Here is a 16065-nt window from a genome sequence, read left to right as displayed (position 1 = left end):
AATTTTCATTAATTTGGCTCGAGCTGGAAGTAACATATGGAGTCAAATTATGAATAGGAGCATTGGCATATGGTGCTGGACTTTCAGAGCAATTGACTAAATAATTAGTATTGTTATAGCCAATTCTCTCATTCATCGGTATGTCTTGCGGTGGAACCATATATTGTGAACTTATAGCCGATGAATAACAATTTACGTGTTGTAGTTGCTAGTAGCATCAAAATTCAAAGAATTTACAACATGCATCGGCTCTTGACCATAATATTCATAATTATGATGTGTATGATGAGGAGCATTAACAAAAGTATTAGCCGATGTAACATATCTAGTATCATAACAGCTAGCAACACCAACATGAGAGCGCATAGAACTTGCAAAATAACTATTAGGATCATAAGATGCATTTGCAAGTTGTACCTCAGGGTGATTATAGTAATATTGTGATGCAATACCTTGGTACTTTATGATTTATAACTTGACCGCCTTGCTGAATTTTCTGATAAGCAGCGCAACTTGTTGCAAAATCGCAAACAAGATCACAAGAGGTTAAAACCAGATGCGATCGGCCTTTTGGGCCAGATGCAACGGTAATGGCGAGCTCAAGAAGATAGATCAATGAGGAGTAAGGCTAGGTCAGAGAGATTGGTTATAAGAGATAGCCGAACCAATCGTCCCCAGCGGAGTCGCCAAAAAGTATGTTGATGTCGGAAGTGATCCGAATCAAACACCAACAGGGCCTTGGACGCTCGGGCTGCTACAGACCAAAGAATACAGCGAGGATGTCACTCTTTCATTGTGAAGAATGAAGAGGTTTATAAGCAAACTACCAAAGGATATCCAACGTGCTTACGTGACAAAGAACGGCTAGTTTTCAAGCAAACTAGCAAAGAAACCGTCGAAGCTCTTGCCCGGGAGGGACCCCGTCAGGGCAAGGACATCGTCAGATTGCCCTAGGTTAGCCGGCAAGCCTAGGGCGCCATCCTTGGTCGTCGGATCAAGGGATGAACAGCATGGGGGTTGAAGAAGAAGGCAAAAGGGTTGGAGTAGAGGTAGTAAATTGATTTGTTTGACGATTGGATAGATGGGAACTCAATGGGCCATGATCCTCTCATATATATAGAGGGGGTGGTCTTATCCTAGTAGGAAACCTCTCCAAGCCTTATTTTCCAAGTTTCCCATGAGTTTGGAACAGTTCGGATTAGAATCCAAAAGGCCAGATCCGAACAGGATTTTCTGTTAGATATGTCGGAAGTCCCGACTCGGATCGGAACTCCTGACGTAGGGATAACCCTAGACACCCGAGTAGATTTCTTTAGGCTTTTCAAAAGTCCTGACACCCATTGGAACTTCCGACAGTCGGAAGTCCCGACTTGGGTCGAAACTCCCAACAACGAGGCATCTTTCTGAGAGCATAACTCCTTCATCCGGACTTCAAATTAGACGTTCCATATATGTTTTTTGACCATCTCGATGAGAGGAACGCAATGGTGAAGTCCATTTCATATTTTGACAACTTCACAAAATGGACATTTTTTGTTGTCAACACACTGAATATTACTTTTTGCAACAGAAGTTCGTCATTTCTTTTCTCGAATAATTACTTTGAGTTCTATAGCGTAAAGGTGAAACTGCTGACATGCACATTTCATCAAACACCATAGCTGCTGCAGCAAGCAGAAAGGGAGCTCCTAACAGGAACCTCAACTCTGCTTTTGCACATCCACATGGATCGACAACGATAAGACAACAGAGAGGTACCTACTTAGTGCCGCACCGCGCTCGTCTCGTCGGTGGTCCACGGCCACACCGGTGGCATGCATTTGTGGCGGCGTCCGCCTCACCGGGGGGCTATATATCTGTGCCGTGATGTGGTTGGTTCACTGCGGCACCTCGCCGGTGTGCGGCGGCCGCGTCCGGCTACCCCAGGGACTACGCTCGTGCGACACTGCGCCCGACTCGCCTGCACAGGTGGATGAGGTTGGCTAGCGGTGCGGCAGGCGGAGGAAGGCACAGATGGCTTGGTAAGGAGGCTGGCCTGAGGGTGCGAGCGAGCGGGCGTGGGCGCAGCCGTCCGGCGACCCCGGGTCGGCGGCCTGGGCCACCCTTGCGCGGTTGGGTGTGCGAGCTGCGGGGGCTGCGGACGTGGCACGCCCATCCACCCCGGAGCAGCATCAGGGGCCCCTACGCTGGTGACGCCGCAGGAGCACACGGGCGTGGCAGCCCTGGCGCAGGCGAGGGCCCCAGCGACCTCGGCGTAGGGGGGAGGCGGGGTACGGGCGCGACGGCTTCAGCCGCAGGCGGCGCGTGGAGGCGGCAGCGTTTTGGGCCTCCCGCTGCGCCGCCACGTCGGGAGAGAGGGAGAGAGAGGAAGGGGCGCGAGGGCGGCAACGGCGGCGGGGGCAGGCGACACAAGGCCGTGGCGAGCTCAGGGCGAGGACGTTGGATTTGGGCCGGAGGAAGGGGCGGTGCCGGAGGAGGAGAGGTTGCGCCGCTGCGGGAGGAGAAGGTTCGTAAGCTGAGAGGAGGCCTGGATCGAGGGTTGATTTCGGTAAAGTTCAAGGGCTTTTTAAAAAAAACCTGAGAGGATGTCTAGACTGCAGGTTGATTCGACTAAAGCTCGAGGTTTTTTTTGTAAAAAGACCGCGGCTCGCCCCTATCTGGACCGTCCGCATGCCCGATCGAACGGCTTCGATCGAAAAGCACGCGATGTGGCACGCTGGCTGGCCAGCTTTTGGAGGCAGGATTCATGTAAGAAGATTTCAGGTGTCTAGGTTTTTACTATTGTTTATGAAACATATTATTTTGTCATTATTTAACTATAGAAAAAATTATAAATTATCTCTTAAAGTTGTTGTTTAATTGTATTTAATTGTACTAATTAGTTGTGTAAGATAATTGTCTAAAAATCAAAGCACTTAGCGACTCTGAAATTTTTCTAGACATAGAATTGGAAAAGAGAAAGATGTGGCTCTAAACGTTCAAGACAACAAGAACCTACTGTACTATAGACCTAGTTAATTTAGGGGGAAATGAACTAAGCTAGTGACTCACCGAACATCATTGACTATCACTTGCACATGAACTTGCAGATTTGGACAGTAATGTCCGATGCGGGAAATTGAGGGCATGATTGGTTGCCTACCAAAATTTGCCATGCCAAAGATTTGACAAGCTAAAAGTCGGACAAAAAAATTGCTAAAGATTTGGCAAACCAAATATGAGAAGTTGGCAAGTTCTGCTAGTCAACCAATCATTAGCCAAAACAATGGCTAGCTAAATCCTTGGTACAATAAATTTTGGTAACCAATCAATCAGATCCTCAATATAAAAGTGTTGTGGGCCGAGTGCGAGAGCCCAGCTCAATGAATTACAAGTGGGCCATCTTGTGGGCCTGTCAGGCCATCGAGACCTTCAGGACCCCGGCGGCAGTTGCAGGTCCGCCGTGGGTATCTTCTCCAGCATCTCCACAACCCTGCTCATCGTCGGCCGATCCTGCGGCGAGAGGCGGATGCACCAGAGAGACCAATGATCACCAGCTTCCTAACCACCTCCACCGTGGCCTCCGCATCCGGTCTACAGGCTGCCTCCGCGCAGAACCGGTCCAGATCTTGGTACAGCACTCAGGGAAGTACCTGGTGGCGGCGGTGCTCGCCGTTCCCGTTCCGGAATCATCTCCAGACACACCACCACTGCTCGTGCCTCTGGTGGCGCCAACCATCTCCAGCACCATCATGCCGTAGCTGTACACGTCGGACTTGCTGGTGACGGCGGCTCCCGCATGCCTGGAGAAGACCTCCGGCGCGATGTAGCCGGCGGTGCCCCTGGCCCCGGCGATGGTGCTCTCCTTCTGCAGGCACAGCTTGGCCAGCCCGAAGTCGGACATCTTGGGGCGGAGGCCGCCGTCCAGCAGGATGTTGTGGGGCTTGATGTCGAAGGGCACGATGTGGGCGTTGCAGCCGCGGTGGAGGTACTCCAGCCCGCGCGCGATGCCCACCGCCACGTCGAACAGCTGCTCCCACCGCAGACACCACCGTTCGCCGTCTCCGTCGCGACCGACGGTGTACCTTTCCAGCGAGCCGTTGGGCATGTACTCGTAGACGAGGCACCTCTTGGACCTGGATCCCGATCCCTCCAGGCAGAAGCCCAGCAGCGTCACCACGTTGACGTGCGACGTCCGGCTGATGCTGGCCACCTAGTTCACGAACTCCTCGTCGTCCACCTTGGCCTCCTATCTTCACCGCCACCTCGCGCCCGTCCGGCTCCGGGAGCCTGCCCTTGTACACCGTGCCGTTGCCGCCTTGCCCCAGCTTGTGGGCGAACGACTTGGTCATCCGCTTCACCTGCGCGTAGCTGTACCGTCGTGGGTAGTGGTGCTGCAGCTGCAGCTGCAGCAGTGACTCCATCCTCTTCCTCCTGTCTGACTCTGAGGATCCCCTTCTTCGCTTCTTCCATAGCCAGAAACCTCCGGCAACAAGGAAGCACAGCAGCGCCGCCGAACCCAGCGCGCCTGCTACTATGTCTGCGAGTGCGAGGCCGGAGCCGGACATCAACAAGTTACATTACAATTGAATTCGTCAATTCGATAAGCAAATAAAGCAAAGCTAGGAGCTTCATCATCAATGGATGCTCGATTGATCGATGGGTACTCACAGATTGTTGTCTTTCTCCTTGCCCTCGAGGAGCTCACCGCACCTCCTGACGGTGCCTCCAGAGGCGGCGGTTCCACCAGCGGCGCCATGGACGGCTGTGTGCCAGGCACGATGGCCATGAACTCGTAGCGCAGGTAGCAGCTGGCCGCGTTGATGCGGACGCCGTCCATGTCCGCGCAGCAGACGCCGACCCGGACCACGTTCCCCGCTAAGCAGCGCCGGCACTCCTTGGCTGTCAGGTCCTCGGTGCACTGCGCCAGCCCGTGCAGCGTCGCGCTGGCGGTGACCGGCTCGTCGTCGAACGCGAACCGGCGCGGCGACTCCGCCGCCGCCGCAAGCATCCCGGCCGTTCAGCCTCTCGCGCGCCGCGGCGAGTCCGGACGGGTCGGAGAAGTTGCTGGGGACTGGGGTTGGGCACGTCGAACCAGCGCGCCTTCGACGTGTCCGCCACGCCGAAGAAGCTGGCGTTGTCGTAGCGCACCAGGCACTGCGGGTACCAGAGCACCATGTCCCTGCGGCTCGCGCACAGCGTCCCGGGCAGCTCGCCGGCCGCGGCGGCGAGGCAGGCGACGCAATCCGACGCCTCGGCGTCCGCGAGGCCGTACACCGTGTCCTCCGGCGCGTCGCCCGCGGCGGGCGCGAAGGTGGCGTTCAGGAAGCTCGCGTTGCTGGCGGGCATGTCCTTGAGGGAGTCCCGGAAACGGAGGAGATTGGCCTCGAAGGTGGGCCCGCGATTGGAGGTGGCAGCAGAGGTGGAGCAGTCTGCGCAGGCGTACCTGCCATTGGCCTTGGTCCCGCAGAGGTTGGGCGCCTGAGGGTGCACGCCAGGGGCAGGGAGGAGGAAGACGAGGACGACGGAGACGGTGAGCAGGCGGTGACGGGACGGGAACATGGGGATCGAGCTGCTACTCCTATGTCCTAGCTTGGAGGTCGCTGCTGCACGTCGCTGCTTGCCAAGCAATGGATGTGGAAGAACGGCAAGTGGAAGCAGAGAGTGAGCCGGTCTCCGCATTGCAGTTCAGGTCAGAGGAGCCGGCCGGCCGGTTGACTGGCAGCTGTCTGATGCCCCCACACGGCATCTATCGTTAGTTGCTTCAATCTGGCAGACTGAACTACAGCAAGGACTAACAATAATCACTAGTACTATTACTATCACTAGTGTTCTCTTCTCTTTTCTCAAGCAAGCATGCAAGATCAATTTGCCAGAACAATCCAATTAGTACCAAAATTATAATAATACCCTACCTAAAGTACCCCTCAAATTTGCAATATGTAACAGCATTACTGCACACTTCATTCAGTTTCAGATCCAGTCCTCAGGAATACAATTACCACACAAGTACTCCATAAACATCACTGGGACCAACAAGGCAACAAATAATTGACCTTATCTGCGTCAAGAATGCACATGCAATTCAAATAATGATATGGACATAATAGTACCGCTGGAGATGTCATGTCATGCTCCGGGTAGCAGTAGCACAACCGGCCAAATAACAACTTGGAGATGCAACCACAAAAGGAGTCGTCAAATTCATTAGCACTACGCAGAACTCTCATATAGAATGATGATGATGACAGCACTGATGCTTCCATAAACATAACAGCACAAGCAAAAGCATTCAACTACAACCGGATGTAGGTTTTCAGCAGTTTCAGCTTATCCGGAGTTCTTAGCATGTAACACCAAATAAAAAAAAGCTCTCTAGTTAATAGGGTGGTATTGCGCCGATACCCGCTTGGGAGGAAGCTTCCGAAGGACAAAGAGAACTAGCGCAGAAGGCAGTATCTCTGCGAACTGTACAATTGAGAACATTCACAAGAACATCAATCCTGGGGATGAAAAGATGCTATAATAGTTGAGCACAAGGCAGTGTTAGTGCTTTTACCATATAATAGAAGAAATCTAGGATTGGATGATCCAAAACCTCGAGAGATACATCGGCATCGAATGCAGATAACGCCACCTACCATCAGTGCACATAAAGTAGCAACTATCAGAAATAAAAACCCTGCACGATTTATATACATATACATGTGGGGTGTCTTTTCTTTAAAGAGAATTTGCAAACTACAAATTCATTTGTTTTGTCATAGTTCTCAAAACAGCACACAGCATCCCGTGTGGTCAGTCTACTGTGTGTGTCACGTTTGTACGAGACAGGTCAACATCATACATCTACTTTCGGCCAACCAAAGGAATAATCAACCTTCCCTCCTTGAATACCAGCAAATCAGTAAGTGGGAACAAAACACTCACCACAACACATCTTATCAGGAAGCAGGTAACACAAATTGCTGTCACAGTCCCAACCTGAGACATTTCGAAAAATGCAACATCAGAATGGAAATTATGGAAATGCTACAGTTCTGAACATATTGTTAGATGAAGAACCAAATAGGCAGATCCGTTATTAAGATACCAGATTTTTTTTAACGAAACATATGAGATAGTAAATAAAATACTACCTTTTCCAAACCAAACAAATGGAAATTCTATGTAGAGTTTCTTGTAATAATATATGTGGCAATGCCCTTGCCACCCTTTTGAGAAGAAAAAATATATGTAGAGATATCACATACCATAGTTAGTTGTTAGTCACTAGACAAATGACCAATTGATACAAGATTTAGCTACAGTTATGGAGCTCCAAAAAATGATGTTGCAAACATGGCAAATGAATTTCATGTTCAACACATGTCAATTTCCACTACTTAGCAGTAAAATATGATACTGTAATTCATAGTAAGTGATAGCGTCAACCAAATGATATATCCTAACACCATACTACGTCGACAAATTGTTTTATAATTTCTACGGTAGCCTTTTCATGGGCAGTTGAAGAATGAAGGTAGTTGTTGCAGGGTTGCAATCACCTCATAAAGCTTCTTTTGCCGCCCCTTAGATTCAATAGGGAAACGTCTCAGCAAGACAAATAACCTGAAGTAAAACAACAGCACCTTTTATTTTAGGCAATACATAACTAGGGCTGCAAATCAGTACAATAGCAAAAGACACTGAACATTGGGTTACCTTCCACCATATACTGAAAAGCCAAGAAGCGCGATGAAGGAGACAGCTACAATGAATATTTTGCTGGCCAGCTCAACCACAGCATTATCATTTATTCCGAGGTATATCCATATGCAAAACTGTCCAGATGTGCAACCAGAGGTACGGAGTCAAAGTTGGAAAAAGGTAATTTATAATCCTCAATTAATAGAAAAGAAATCCAATAAATTATATACACATAGAAATTGCATGGACAGGAAGAAAGCGACGTCTTTATTGAATGATGAGAAAGTAAGAGATGAAAAGACCTGAACAACATATATGATGGTGTTAACGGCAATGTATGCAGGCCTTAGCTTGTCAGTCGGGAGACTCCTAGCCTGCAACTCAACCAAGATTTGTGCTCGTATCATTTGTTTGCGATTTCTGATGGTAAAATGTAACGAAACTCAAGGCTTCCCTTTCCTGATGTAATAAAAATGGAAAAATGGAGATGATTTAAAACTAAAGGTGAGTGTGGCACACCTGATGGTATATTTCTGCCCAGAAGAGCACAAGCAAGGTGTAGGTGGAGAAAAACAACAACCCGGGGAGATCTAGCAACACCAACTTGTATACCTGTGGCAAAAGGGGAAGATCTTCAGAGGAAAGTGAACCTTATGTTTATTAGGCACAAGACCGTACATCGTTAGTTCGAGAGCAGATGAAGAAGGAAATTACAATCTTACTTTTGTGCGGAGGAGGAAGACATGGACATGGAAGCCGAATACCAGAGCACGGACTGCAGCAGGAAGACCGGTTGGTTAGCTGGCATGATTTTTAGCAGCATATTCATGAAATAGGGTGACATTTGAGGAAGGATGAAATCGACAATGAAGAAGCAGATTGATTAGACATAGAGAAGTAAAGATGATTGATTAATTACCCCCATTGACAAGGAAGTTCATGAGGTGGAAGACCTTCTGCGTGGTCCATCCGAACTCGGGCACCCGGCGCTGGATCCTGATGAGCTGAATCTGCAAGTGGGGGGCATGACAGAGGGGGCAGAGGTGAGGATCCAATCCAGTTCCCAAGTCCAAATTGGAACGCTGCCCGGTGCCTCTTGCTCCCCCCATAGAAGCAGAAGGCGCAGGGCGGCAGGAGGGCAGAAAAGATTTGGTTTTTTGTGGCAGGCGCGGCACCAATCGGCGAATAGCAGCTGAGATCAAGCAGCAATCCCCCCGTCCCCGCGCTGCCGTGCCCTGCCCTGTCAGCCCCGAGGAGGCAAGGAGGCGGTGGGTAGCGGAGGAAGGGAGGGAGGGCGTACCAGTGCGACGGCGGAGACGAGGGCGTAGGCGGCGGCGAGGGAGAAGAAGGCCGCGTCCTGCCACTGGGGCGACTCGTTGACGTCGTCCCACCAGCCCCGGAGCGCGTCGGCAGCCGAGGAGGAAGCACCCGCCGTGGCGGCGGCAGTAGCGAAGGAGGAGGCCAGCTCCCTCCTCATCTCTCCCTCGCTCTCGCTCGCTCTCTCCCCCCTTGGTCCTCTCTCCCTCTCCCTCTCTGCGCTTTCTCCTTTCTGTGTGCCTGCGCCGCGACCCGCGAGGGAGGAGAGGAGGAACAAGATACGCAGAAGAAAGGAGGGAGGCAACAAGGGAAAAGGCGGTGGGCCCACGCGTCAGTGTGTGTTTCGGTCGTGCGCGGCGGCTGGGGCCCGGCAACAGTGAGGGAGAGGGCGGTGGGATTCTTTTTTCAGCGCTGCGTCAGTGGATTGCGCTTGGCGCCGGCACACGTCGGCTCCACGTGGTCACACGCCCACACGTACTGAGGCCCTCCACAGCGTACTATTAGTAAGCCTGTTTGCTTGTTGGTTTCAGGCAGCCAAAATCAGCCAATCAACAGTGTTTTTTTCTCATAATAAACCAGCACCAGCCAGCTCAAACCAGCCCAGAAACCAACTAGCGAACAGGCCGAGTGCCCCTGAAATTTTTTTCGATATACGTAGGCTCGTCGAAACTGACATCATTAAGCCATAGTATGCCAGCATCACTCTTGGTCCCACAAACAAAAAAAAACATCCATATAAAATACTACATCAATCCATCTGATGTACGAAGTACTAGCCAAAAGCATCCAGCTTTGATTATTTAATTCACAAGGTAGAAATAGGCAGCGGAGCAACTACTCGATCCGCTCCAGAAATTTCAGGCACTGACATCGGCTGCTGCAGTGTATAGAGCGGTGCTCAGATTTTCTCTCTCTTCTTTTAGCACTACTTAAGCTATACACTGCACAGGGCCTGACTACTAGCAACTTCCTTCCGTTTTGCTTGCCTGACTCTCACCGGGTAGGGTAGGTGGGGCCCACCTGGCAGGCTGACATGGTGCTTTGCCTTTGCTTTTCTCTCGGCCTCTGATCCTAGCTACCCCTCGAACTCTTCCTAACCCTCTGATCTGCATCTGCTGGAGCCAAGGAGAAGGATGAACAATTGAACCAAGAGAAACCTTAGTTTTTTTTTCTCGAATACCCACGAGTGTGCGTATCATTGCATTCGAAGAATGGAGTTTATAATACAAGAAGGCGATCCTGGTTAGTCGGAAAGCAGTAGAAGGCTACATTTCTGAAACTGACATTCTACGAAAACACTATATCTGAATCGAAACGCTATCCTGCAGCTAGCACTTGAAGTCTGTCGGCTTCGGCATCGATCCAGCGCTCGGCTTCGGCCTTTATGACTTGCAGCGTTTCACTGACCGTGGCCGTCGAGCCCCTGAAACAACGCGCATTTGCGCTCCTTCCATACCTGCCAAGAGACCAGTGCGAATAGAGAGTCAAGACCTGGCCGTCGCTCGCTGTTTGCCGAGGAACGCAGTCGCCGCCACCAGCTCAACGTCGTCGGCGCAGCCTGAGGTAACTGAAGGCCCAGCTTTTGGAGAACGAGGAACCAGATTTCCCTGGAGAATAAGCATGTCGCAATGATATGGTCAGTGGTTTCCACTTCCTGATCGCAGAGATAGCAGAGTTCCCTTGCGTCGAGGCCATGTCTTCTCCTTCTGACCCCGGTCCAGTGTCTGCGCCTTAAGGCGAGCCAGAGAAAGATCTTAACCTTCAATGGCGCCCAAGTTTTTCCAGACTAGCTTATGGCCGAGGAAGGGGCTAGAGCCAGCATGTAGCATGAGGTACGCCGATTTTGCCGTGTATTCGCCGTTCGGAGTCCATCTCCAAACTGTTTTGTCAGGCTGGTCCGTTAGCTGGACCGGCGTTCCAAAGATGCAGGTAGTCAATGATGGCCTGAGTGGATAGTCCCCCGGCGATGCTGCGAGCCCATGTCCTGTTGTGCAGCCCCATGCGTACAGATTGGTGACGCCGGATTCTTGCTGGCAGTCTGGCACCAGGCGATAGAGGCACAAGGGGCAATGTCACTGGCCGACTGTTCATCAATCCACCTATCTTCCCAGAACAAAGTGCTATGTCCATCGCCCACGACGGTGTATGTTGAGGCCTTGAAGAAAGCTTGCACTTCGGGGCAGGTACGGATTGGGAGCTGGCTCCAAGCTCTATCCTGGTCTGCATTCTGCAGCCACAGCCACCTTGTTTTGAGGGCGTATTCCGTAAGCTTCAGGTCACTGATCCTAAGACCGCCCAGCTGAGTTGGTCTGCAGCACGTCGGCCAGGCCACCATGCATTTGCCTTGCACTGACTGATCTGAACCAGCCCAGAAGAACTTGCGGCAAATGGCGTCGATTTCTTTTCTAGCCCATGGCGGCAGATTTTGGGCCATCATGGCGTAGATAGGCACAGAGCGAAGCACTGACTTGATCCATACTAGTCTCCCGCTCCTGGCCATCAGTGATCCGTGACACGGCGGCATCTTCCGGGCTACTTGCTCCACCAGAGATTGGACGTTTGCTTCTGGGATTGGTTTCGTACTCAGCGGTAGCCCTAGGTATTTGATGGGGAAAGGTTGGACCTGGCAGCCGAGGATGCTGACGATCTCATCAAGGTTTTCCTCTCCACCGTAGATTGGGTGTTACGTCTGGACCGGCGACTGTGGCGTGTCCGGCACTGGATGCTGAAGATGGGCTGGAGCCACAGGCTGAGGACGGGCTGGAGCCGCAGGAGAAGAATGGGCCGCAGCTGCGAAGGTCCAGCCGGCCCAGGCTAGCTAACCGACGCGTCTCGGGCAGCGAATGGGCCAAGGCGTGAAGCTCATCGTTATACATACGGAGGTTGCGAAAGGAGAGGGCATGAAAGATTATTATAAACTCTTGCTTCCGCCTGCAAACTTCCTCTGACCCTGTCCTCATGCTCTGCTGCCTTCCTCTGCTCCAATCTTGCTACTCGCCTAAACTCTGTACCGCTACCTGAATACTGCGATTCATCTGAGTTCGTAACAAATTGGTATTCAGAGCCACATCCTGCAGCGCCACGAAATCACCATCTCATCGGCCGTCGCTGCTCAGCGTAGGGTTCGTCACCGGTGTTCCGCTGGAGCCCCACGAGATCATCCACGACCACTTCACCCGGTTCCGCAAGCAGCTGGGCGATATGGATCCCAACACCAAGCTCATCCTCGACGAACTCAGATCCGTGCAGGCGAATCTCACCGCCCGCATGGATTTGGTGGAGAGCTTTGTCGGCAAGCGCGTCGCCTCCCTGGAGGATGCCGCTAAGGCATTCGACATTTGGCGCACGAAGGTGAACGCGACGGTGGACGAGTTGCGTGCGGAGATGGGCGCGATTCGGAAGACGGATGAGAAGGTGGAAACATTGCGGGAAGAGATGACCGCACTGCGCAAGTCCGTGAGCCGCTCCATCCTCGACGCCGCGCCGGCCGTGCCAACCGGTGTGCTGCCGTCGCCTACAAAGGTGTCCGCGGCGACGATTCCCGCCGGCTGGACCAAATTCAGCCCGTTAGGGCCCCGCGAGGAATCAAGCCACCGGGGATTCAAGTATCCAACTCAATTCCCGGTCAAGGGTACGCTCACTCCATCCAATCCTAATTCTAAACCCAAGCTGCTTCGCTCTTACTCTGGATCAGCCCTCATAGCGGGTGTGCCCAGCGGATCAGGTGGGGGTGATGGCTTTCCGCGTCGCCCTTGGCATGGGGAAGGGGTTCCTGGGGGCAATTGGTTTAGGGAGGGAACTCACGAACACATACCCAAAATGAATTTTCCCCCATTTGATGGAGAGAACCCAAAATTGTGGCTAGGACGTTGTTTGGATTATTTTGACATGTACACAGTACCACACCACCGCTGGGTTAAGGTAGCCACCATGCACATGACCGCTGTCGCGGCTCGCTGGTTTCAATCGGTGGAAGATCAGGTTCGTCAGGGAACCCAGGAATCCTTTTGTCAAGATGTTATGGAGCGTTTTGGTAAGGATCAGCATGCTTTTCTGATCCGCCAGCTCTTTCACATATACCAAGCTAGGTCCGTGCTGGAGTATATTGATAAGTACACTAGCCTAGTTGAGCAATTGATCGCCTATGGTCGCAATACCGATCCTCTGTACTATGCCATGCGTTTTGTTGATGGCCTCCATGCTGATATTCGTGCTACTGTACATTTTTTGCAACGTCCTGCTACTCTGGATACTGCCTACATGCTCGCCTTGTTGCAGGAAGAATTGGTGGAGCCGGGACGACGGCGGGAGGTTCGGCGGTGGGAGCGTTCACTTTTGCCAAGGCGGCGCCACGAGGTCCCTTGCCTCTACCCCTGCCACCTCTCCGGACTAAACGCCAGGACCAGCCGACCATGCCAGGAGCTGGGCCAAATGACAGGTGCGGCTGTGGCATTGAATCCAAGCTAAACACCCTACGCGACTACCGCCGAGCTCGAGGTCTCTACATCCATTGTGGCGACAAATGGGTCCGCGACCACAAGTGTTCAGAGACTATCCAGCTACATGTCCTGCAAGAGTTCTGGGATATCTATCATTCGGAGAGCTGTTCAGATTCTGCATCGGTTCAGGATAATGATGCACCCCAGTGTGCGGCTATTTCCATGGTAGCATCAGGCAGTAATCGACCTGCTTGTGCTATTCAGTTTGTGGGCACTGTCCAGGGTCATCCGGCTCGGATTTTGGTGGACTCCAGAAGCAATCATACTTTTGTCAGTCAGACTCTAGCCTCTCAGTTGTCTAGGGTATCTACTTTCAGCCCTGCTCTCCAAGTCACCGTAGCTGATGGATCTCAAGTGACTTGTTGCTCCCAAATTGCTCAGTTGTCTTGGTCGGTTCAGCAATGTGACTTTGTGTCTGCAGCTAAGATTTTGCCTCTGCCGTCTTATGAGCTGATTGTCAACATGGATTGGTTGGCTTCTCGCAGTCTGATGCAGGTAGATTGGCACAACAAATGGATGCTCATTCCTCATGGCCAAGGCCACAGTCTCTTGCAAGGTGAGCTGAAGAGCCTGCCCACCGGTTCTGCATTCAGGTTACCACTATGTTGTCAGATGATGCTGTAGCTCGTCAGGAGCCTGTTCCATCGGAGATTGCAGCACTCTTAACAGAATTTCAATATGTATTTGCTCCACCGGCTGGCTATCCACCGGCACGCCATTTTGACCATGCCATTCCATTGCTGCCTGGTACTGGTCCATTCTCAGTAAGGCCCTATCATTACTCTCCCTTGCTTAAAGATGAAATTGAGCGTCAAGTTACTGAAATGCTGCAAGCCGGACTGATCCAACCTAGTTCAAGTCCATTCTCTTCCTCAGTTTTGCTGGTCAAGAAGAAGGATGGCACATATCGCTTTTGTGTGAATTTCAAACAGCTCAATGCCATCACGGTCAAAGCTAAATATCCAGTTCCAGTCATTGAAGAACTCCTCGATGAACTTACACATGCATCTTGGTTTTCTTGTCTTGATTTGACTACTGGATACCACCAGATTCGTTTGAAGAGTGGGGAGGAATTCAAGACTGCCTTTCAAACTCACACCGGCCATTATGAGTTTCGTGTCATGGCTTTTGGTCTCACAGGAGCTCCAGCCACCTTTCTCAAGGCTATGAACACTACCCTACACCCTCTGTTGCGCAAATGTGTACTCGTTTTCTTCGACGACATTCTCATTTTCAGTCGTTCCTATGAAGAGCATGTGGAGCATTTGCGATTGGTCTTCTAGTTGCTTCAGCAAGATCAGTGGCAGGTGAAGATGTCCAAATGTCACTTTGCACAATGACAGCTTCATTATTTGGGGCACATTATCTCAGAGGCAGTCGTGGCCACTGACCCCGATAAGGTTCAGGTTGTCTTGAAATGGCCTGTTCTGCGGTCCGTTAAGGAATTGCGTAGCTTTTTGGGCCTCGCAGGATACTATAGGCGCTTTGTCAAGCACTTTGGCATCATCTCCAAACCCTTGACGGACCTTCTTTGCAAAGGTGTTGTTTATGTTTGGACAACTAGGCAGGACTAGGCCTTCTCAGCTCTGAAGCATGCCCTGACAACCACCCCGATCTTGGCCTTGCCAGATTTCAGTCACCCTTTTGCGGTGGAGACTGATGCTAGTGGCACTGGGATTGGTGCCGTGCTTATGCAAGGGGGTCATCCCTTGGCATTCCTCAGCAAAGCTTTAGGACCCCGCTTGCAAGGATTATCCACATATGAGAAAGAATATATGGCTATCTTGTTGGCACTAGAGCAATGGCACAGTTATTTGCAACATGCCGAGTTTCAGATCATCATCGATCATCGTAGCCTCGTGCAACTAACCGATCAAAGGCTTCACACACCCTGGCAGCAAAAGGTCTTCACCAAGCTCATTGGTCTGCAGTATCGGATTGTCTACCGCAAGGGCGCGGACAATGACGCGGCTGATGCCCTCTCCCGTTATCCTTCTACGCAATTGGCCGCACTGTCAGTTTGTCAGGCTCAGTGGCTGGAGGCAGTGGCGGAGTCGTACTTTCACGATGAGCGTGCCCAACAATTGCCTGCCAAGTTGGTTGTGGCCTCGGATTCAGTAGCTAACTTTACTCTTCGAGATGGTCTGCTGCGCTACAAGTGCCGAATCTGGGTGGGTGCTGATCCTGAGTTGCACACTCAGTTGATTACAGCGGTGCACTCTACTGCTGTTGGTGGACACTCCGGCATGTCAGTCACCTATCGCCGCTTGAAGCAACTCTTTGCCTGGCACGACATGAAGTCAGCTGTTCAGTCTTTCGTCGCTGCTTGTGTTGTTTGCCAGTAGGCTAAACCTAATCGTTCCAAGTTGCCTGTCTTGCTGCAACCATTGCCAGTTCCTGACAGCGCCTGGTCTATGATATCCATGGATTTTATTGAAGGATTACCATCTTCGCACGGTTATAACTGCATCCTGGTGGTAGTGGATCTTTTTTCCAAGTATGCTCATTTCCTACCTCTCAAGCATCCTTTTACTGCTCAATCAGTGGCTTAGTCTTTTCTATCTCAAGTGTATAAGCTGCA

The 16065-nt window shown here is 51.4% G+C and overlaps 1 protein-coding gene and 1 pseudogene across 1 annotated transcript; both read right to left on the bottom strand.

The window, feature by feature from the left end:
• Positions 1–2801: 2801 nt before the first annotated feature.
• LOC136541347 (protein SUPPRESSOR OF NPR1-1 CONSTITUTIVE 4-like) lies at positions 2802–5856 on the bottom strand (annotated as a pseudogene).
• A 362-nt stretch (positions 5857–6218) lies between these two features.
• Positions 6219–9254, bottom strand: LOC136541348 (tobamovirus multiplication protein 1-like). Its single transcript, XM_066533184.1, has 10 exons — positions 8969–9254; positions 8588–8678; positions 8391–8443; positions 8188–8280; positions 7971–8042; positions 7684–7802; positions 7527–7590; positions 6910–6963; positions 6539–6616; positions 6219–6447 (listed from the first exon to the last, which is right to left on the bottom strand). The coding sequence occupies exons 1-10, from the start codon at positions 9143–9145 to the stop codon at positions 6355–6357; spliced, it is 894 nt and encodes a 297-aa protein (XP_066389281.1). The 5' UTR covers positions 9146–9254; the 3' UTR covers positions 6219–6354.
• Between the last annotated feature and the right edge of the window lie 6811 nt (positions 9255–16065).

Source organism: Miscanthus floridulus, chromosome 3, assembly GCF_019320115.1.
Source record: "Miscanthus floridulus cultivar M001 chromosome 3, ASM1932011v1, whole genome shotgun sequence".
In the NCBI taxonomy this organism is placed as follows: domain Eukaryota; kingdom Viridiplantae; phylum Streptophyta; class Magnoliopsida; order Poales; family Poaceae; genus Miscanthus; species Miscanthus floridulus.
This window is presented reverse-complemented; position numbering and strand designations above follow the sequence as displayed.

What these genes read in the sequence shown, in the direction of transcription:
- LOC136541348 (XM_066533184.1), bottom strand. Translation starts at nt 9,145, where the DNA reads ATGAGGAGGGAGCTGGCCTCCTCCTTCGCTACTGCCGCCGCCACGGCG. An exon ending in TCGTCTCCGCCGTCGCACTG is followed by an intron (nt 8,679 to 8,968) that starts GTACGCCCTCCC and finishes CCCCACTTGCAG; the next exon opens with ATTCAGCTCATCAGGATCCA. An exon ending in CCATCATATATGTTGTTCAG is followed by an intron (nt 7,803 to 7,970) that starts GTCTTTTCATCT and finishes ACATCTGGACAG; the next exon opens with TTTTGCATATGGATATACCT.